Source organism: Pteropus vampyrus, unplaced genomic scaffold (genome assembly GCF_000151845.1).
Source record: "Pteropus vampyrus isolate Shadow unplaced genomic scaffold, Pvam_2.0 Scaffold69, whole genome shotgun sequence".
Taxonomy (NCBI): domain Eukaryota; kingdom Metazoa; phylum Chordata; class Mammalia; order Chiroptera; family Pteropodidae; genus Pteropus; species Pteropus vampyrus.
Genome location: NW_011888850.1, coordinates 925772 through 932901, shown reverse-complemented (window position 1 = coordinate 932901; position 7130 = coordinate 925772). Strand labels below are relative to the sequence as shown.

The 7130-nt window shown below is 33.9% G+C and overlaps 1 protein-coding gene across 4 annotated transcripts in view; it reads left to right on the top strand.

Moving 5' to 3' along the window:
* The window catches only part of FAM126A (family with sequence similarity 126 member A), a 72694-nt gene that overhangs the window by 44331 nt on the left and 21233 nt on the right, over window positions 1-7130 (top strand). For all 4 annotated transcript variants that reach the window (XM_011361656.2, XM_011361657.2, XM_023531492.1 and 1 more), the window contains exons 8-9: window positions 3663-3779; window positions 6543-6630. In XM_011361656.2, the coding sequence (XP_011359958.1) occupies window positions 3663-3779; window positions 6543-6630 (205 nt within the window). The remainder of the gene's footprint in view (window positions 1-3662; window positions 3780-6542; window positions 6631-7130) is intronic.

Here is a 7130-nt window from a genome sequence, read left to right as displayed (position 1 = left end):
TCTTTGGCCCTTTGTACCTGGGAAGAGCAGTGATGCAACTGGCTTCAGAGTCAACTGGATCCAGAGGGTCAAGCGTTATCAGGATATTCTCTCCGATCTCTCTCATCTCATTCTTCATCTGTTGGTATTGTACTTTCTTTCTGAAGATAGGCTTTTTCCATGTGGTAAGCACAGTGATTATAGGCATCTAAAAGCTTATGTTGCCGACTTTTAGTGAATTCAGAAGAAAGAACATCTCCCCTAGCTTCACTATGAAAAACAATCCAGCAAAAGGCCTCAGGCTTCTTCTACAGGCCCCTCTTGAGCCATGTTGGGTAGGAAGAGTACTGTATCAGTTTAAATATTGGTTTGGCTGTTTTAACAGATAAATAATGGTAACAAAGTAGATATTTATTTTTCTTTCACATAAAAGTGCAAGCTGGTAGGTTGACTATGTTTCTAGTGTTCAGGCTCCTTTCTTGCAATTCTGCCATTCCCTAGGATATTGCTCTTACTTGTGTAGTGATAGTTTGCTACTATTCCATCCACCTTCTATCCTGCAAGCAGGGAGAGAGAGTGAAAGGCAAGCAAATGCTTTTTAAGGATCCAACCTAAAATTTGCACCACTTTAGTTAACAGACCATTGTCCAGAACTAGTCACATGGTGACACTTAGATGCAAGGAAGGCTAGAAAATATGATCTCTAGCAGGTGGCCATTGTTCCAGCCAAAGCTGTTTGGGGGAGATAGAGGGGAACGTACCTTAAATATAGTATTAAAGGAAAAAGGGGAAAAGAAATATTTGGGTAGCAATCTCTTGTCACAGGTAATTTTATTGGCAGCCTTACTATAATCATGTGATTATACTTGATTATATAGGGGAAGACTAATTCCTAAAGATAAGAAGGATAGAAGTGCTATTAATGGAAGACATTGGAGTTGGTGGGAGAGGACATGGTAGACAAAAGTTACATCTGTACCCTGTACCCAAAAGTCAACATATCTGAAATTTAGTGTCTTTCAAAACAGTATGTCTTATTTGTTCAAATTCATTTACTGTCACTACCATCCACACAGCTATCCAAACTAATGTAGGAATAATTACGCGCTCTTCTTAGTCTTTTAGTTCCCCCAACCCCCTCTGATTTTACTTAAATGTGACTCCAGTCCCACCCTTCTTCCTTCTCCCCACAATTACTTCCTTAGTTTGGCCCCCTTCATCTCACTCATGGAATATTTTGACATTCTCCAGTTTCAATGAACTCTTCCAGTATGGCCTGAGAGATATAATCAAAAGACCAATCTGATCATGTCATTCCCTTGCTTAAAACGACAAAATAATAACCTTTAGCTTCTTCTCATGGCCTACTTGATAAAGTGTAGCAGATTGAAAGATGCTCCATGATCTGACTTCTAGCTAGCTTCTCTGTTATTTTCTAGTGTCCTAGCATTCTGTCCTACTAAAATTTCCCCAGTCTCTTCGATGTTACACTATTTCATCCCTCTATGCTTTTGCCCTTTCCTATATTTTCACTTATTCTTCAAGGCTCAGTTCAAAGGAATTTCTTTCTGGGAAGCCTTCCCTGACCCTCTACTTCTTCCACTAGAGTTTACCACTCTCCTTTTATTAATCCTATAACTTGTTCATTACAAATTTTAGTTCACTAGACAGTCTCTGTGATTAGATTGTGGGTCCCTTTGGGAACTGTATCTTCCATCTATATCCCTAGTGTCTCACACAATATAAATCTTTACTAAGTATTTATAGAATGAATAAATAAATTGAAAAGTCCTATCTTTCATATATTAGTTCTCTATCATTTCTTTCATAAGGATGTAAGGTGTAAGAAAATTAAATGGTTCTAAATTTGTTTTAGATAATAAGGGTAAGAGGAGTCTCCATTCTAGTTTGTATATAAGTTTTTATAATAACAAAGAAAATTTGAGTTGGTTTTATTTCATGTACAGCTAATTTTTCAGTTTCTGTCTTAGTCATCTCAGGCTGCTATAACAAAGTACTGTAGACCAGGTGTCTCAAATGATAGACATTTGTTTCTTACAGTTGTGTCATCTGGGAAATCCAAGGTCAAGGTGCCAGCAGATTCAGCTCCTGGTGAAGGCCATCTTCCTGGCTTGTAGGCTACCACCATTTCACTGTGCCTTCACATGGCAGAGATCAACCGCTGGTCTCTCTATTCCTCTTCTTATAAGAACACTAATCCCATTGCGGGGGCCACTCTCATGATCTCATCAAAATGTAGTTACTTCCAAGGGCCCCACATCCAAATATTATCATATTGGGGAATTAGGGCTTCAACATGAATTAGAGGGGGCATGAATATCCAGTCCATAAGTATCCCTGTTCCCTTTTATTTTTGGTTCTAAAGAGTTCTAAGATCCTCTCAATATCAAATAAATTTATATTTACTCTTTAAAGTTGCTTTGAATTAATGATATCTTCAGGAGGATATTTTCAAAATGGTCTGTGGTATACTTGGGCATGTCTAAGTAAAAACTTAGATTCCCTGAGTAGAGGAAATATTAAGTTCTAGATGGTAATTGCATGGGATTAGGGGAAGGGAGAGGCAAATAATCACAGTTTATTGACTAGTATTATATTAAGTAAAGGTTGTATTTTATCAGCCATAACATATTATGAAAAAATAGCTATTTTCCTGTTTTATTAAAAATAGAAACTTACTGTTTATTTTAAAAGCACTGCATGTTGATCATAGAAAATTTAGAAAACACAAATAAATATAAAGAAGAAAATAAGTTATAATCCTACAGCTCAGAGATAATCTATGACTTTGTGTATGATCTTTTCACAGTGACTCATGCTGTTACCTCTTTGTTTATTATAAAATGGAATTAGGTTACATGTGTTATTTTGTACAGTTTTTTCCCCTGTCATTTAAATAGACTTTCAAAACATCATGTTTACTTGTTTTATAGTATTCTCCGAATGATTTATATAATTGATCCCCTGTGTTGTACTTTAGGTGGTTTCCTGTTCATTATAATAAATATTTCTTAGCTTTAGCACTCCTTAAATATCTTCACTATAATAAATACTTCTTTATATTTCAATTTTTATGGTAGTTTCTTTTTAAAAATTTAATAAAAATCTATTGATCTTTTAAGATTCTACCTTTGTGTCATGTTTAGGCATTCAAAGAATATATAACAATTTGCTTATGTTTTATTTCTCATGGTTTTTTAACATGTAAAATTTCGGTCTATCTGAAGTTTATTAACTTCAGATAGGGTCTCATTTAAGAGTATTTTTTTTTTTTTTGAGCCTGTAGTTTGTGTCAAGATCTTTGTCAGGAATAGAGGATTGTACCACAGACCTATTTATGATGAATAGTGCTAAGTTCCATGTAATAGATTTTATGGTGACCAAAAATTATTAATAATTGATAAAATTAGTGAATCAACTCTGAGAATCTGGTTCACTAATTATATATTAACATACCTCTTGCTTTATACATTTTTTTTTTCCAGTTAAACTTGCTAAGGACAATGTTACAGACAGATGTTCTGTTTGGAAAGATTCTTTGTTTCATAGCTATTGGTTTGTTATGAGAACATTCCTGGTACACTGTTGGCTTACGAATGTTAAAAGACAAATTACTTAAATTTTTACCAATCTTAAAAATATATTTATTTTGGTCTTTCTAGAATCTGTGTTTGTGGATATCCCCGACAACATGTAAGAAAATACAAAGGTGTAAGTAGCAGGATACCAGTTTCTTCAGGATTCATGGTGCAGATGTTAACAGGGATTTATTTTGCCTTGTAAGTTTATTTCATATACAAAGTAAATCTGATCTGTTTGGAACATTATAGTCTGTTATTTTATTGTTACTAAATTATAATCTCAGTAGATATACAGTTAGCATATTTTTGTGAAAGAATATCAATCAAGATCTTGATAACAGTTTTATTATTTCCAACATATCTTTTAATGTTCTAAAGAATTTGTATCCAAATAAACCACTTCATCATTTTTTTAAAATTTAAAGACAGAATGAAAATTCGCAACATCTAAATATATTCAGTTTCTTTCTTAATTACCCATTTTTTTTTTTTTTTTGGCTGTAATTTCCAAATAGTTTTTTCCCCACAATGAGTATCTTTTTCCATTTCCAGAAATTTTAACTCTTGAAAAACATCTTAAGCCTCTTTGATCATAAATAATTTATTTTTAATTTACTGTTAATTACTAATATTGATGCTAGTCTTAATGCCTTAGATACTAGTATTTTCCTTTGAACCCTGTTTTTTCCTTTGTAATTCTCTTATTATACATATTTTACTATACTTTGCATTGTATTCAGTCGATACTTTTAATTTTCCCTAGTAGATTATAAACTTCTTCAATGAAGGTAGGATTTGTGATCTTTGGGCCAAACTGGCCTGCTGCTTGTTATTTTAGAAATATTTATTGAAACATAGTCACATCCATTTGTTTACATATTGCTAATGGATGCTTTTGTGCTATAGTGACAAAGTTGAGTAGTTGCAATAGAGAACCTGTGGCCTACAAGCCAAAAATACTTATTATCTAGCCCTTTAAGAAAAAGTTTGTTGACTTCTGTATTAGACCATTAATATTGTCCCACAGTCTTGGATCCTGTGTTCTATTTTATTTTCTCTTTTTTGCTTTGTGTTTCAGATTGAGTAATTTCCGTTGATCTGCCTTCACATTCATTGATTCTTTCCTTCACTAGGTTGAGTCTACTAATGAGCCCACTGAACGGGTTCTTCATCTCCATTAGAACATTTTATTTCTAGCTTTTTCATCTGACTCTTTCTTATAGTTCCCATCTCTCTGCTGAAATCTCTATTGTTCATGTTGTCCATGTTTTCCACTAGAGCCTTTAATATATTAATTATAGTTATTTATGATTTAATATATTAATTTACTAGGTAACTACAACATCTGAGTCATCTCTGAATTTGGTTCTGTTGTTCTTTGTCTCTTGACAGTGAACTGTTTTCTTCTTGCTTTTTGTGTGCCTTGTAACATTTGATTATCATTTTTTTCATGGGTAGGACAGTAGAGACTGAGATAAATATTATATATGCCTGGAAATGGGCATGCCTCTTTTCTTCTAGGCTGCTAGTGGAGTTATTATAGGCAGGAGTGATCTAGGGTTGGATTTTGTTGTTGCTATGGTTACCTTCATGTCACCATCTACTTCAAATTCCTCTCATGTTACCTGGTACTTAGAGTGAGAGGAGCTGGATTGCTGGAGTGTTTTCCCCAAAATTCTCGTTCAATCCTCAGCTTTCAGCTTTCCATGTGTGTGTGTCTGCACCTCAGAGAGGGTCTCTCTCCATGTTCTTGTCCCTCCTCCAGCAGTGGAGTTCTGTTGCTTGTTACTAGATGTGTACTAGCCTGGTTAGGTGGAGGGGGGCATGGTGTTCTCTGTTATCCTGGTCCAGCCTCTAAGCAGGCCCTTTGTCTCTGATCTGGAGGAAAGGGCCCGGGTGGGGGAGTCGTTCCCCATCACTGCCCCTCCTCCAGTGATGAGACCTCTAGTGGTCTCAGCATAGGACGATTTCTTTATCCTTCCCCACAGTTAGAGGGTTTTTTTGTCTTTTTCTTTTCCTCTCAGCTACAGTCGGTTTTTACCTTTGCCATTAGGGTGAAAGAGTTTTCTGCTCTTTCCCCAAAGGCTTTAAAATTTTTGTTCCATGTGAGAAAAGGGTCTGGCTGAATCTTCATGCCTTTCCTGCTCAAGTGGCCACCCTTCTCCTTCGGGCCTGCACTGCCAAGGGCAGCATACTCTGGTTTCCCATCTTGCCCCCAGTTTTTCTTGTGAATGCCTATAAGAGGTTTGTGGAGAAGAGCTTGCGAGCTCCCATTATACCTGCTCCCAGGCATATATACTTTCATGCTGACTCATACTTGGCTTTCAGTAATTTGTTAAGTTTAGCTGAATTCTTATTATCCACTTGCATTGTGACCTGTCTCTCCTTAGGTTTTCTTTAGGTTTCAGGAAGAGTTTGGCCATGTCTTTGAAAATTATACACACACGATTTTGTCTCAATATATTTCAAATATTTGCAACATACATCATGTACACTTCTAAGTGACTATCATAATGTAAAGAAAGAAATAGCTACTTTGGATATTGCAAGCTACAGTAGTTGTATATTCTCATTAAATCTGTGGGAGTTAAAGAATAATTTGACCATAAAGTGTTCCGAACATTATTCTAAGGTATTTAATTTATTATACTCTGACTTGCTCTGAAAGTTTAAAATGCTTTGATTTTGACTAGCTTTTTTGATGTCTGTTCCATAAATAGAAATGTTTTTTAGAGAAGAAATGTACATCTATAAAATTTTTTTTTGCTACTAATAGGCTTTCAGATACAATTTGAAAGGAATTTAAAGATTTAAAAATATGATTTTAAGGTAGGTGGAATGCTAAGCAATGTACTAACGTGACCTATTATTTTCTTTAGTAAAGATAAATAGTTTCTCATTGTATTTTGTTCATTTATATAGAATTTAAAATAATTATACTTTCTTCATTTAATTTTATAGTTACAATGGAGAATGGGATCTAGCTCAAAAAGCATTGGATGATATTATATACAGAGCCCAGTTAGAATTATATCCAGAGCCATTGCTGGTAGGTACCTTATTTATGTAAATTTTTTCATTTAAAATTTCTCAATTTAGAAGTATAAGTTGTGAAATAGCCATTTATACTGCTTTAATGTATCATTAATACTCAATGATTCATGCTTCTATTATACTAGGAAAATTTAATACTTGAAAAGATAAATATAATAAATTTGAAGATTTTGTTAGGCTAACTTTTTAGATAACTGATAGATTTTTTTAACTTGTAGGAATGTTCTCCTTAACTTGCTAGACCTACATTTATTAATTAGCATTAGGCATTTGGAAATATAATTCAATATTTTCAAATTTTTAATTTCATCACTTACATATTATTTTTAACGATAAGTTTCCTTACTCCGTATTTTGAAGGATTTATATATCATCTTATAAAATACCTTGGAAAAAGTATTCTTTTAAAAAAACCTGTTAAAATTTATTATCTTGTTTATCTAAAAATATGATAATACATTCGTTAATACCAATCTTAAACTGTATTTCCTTCTT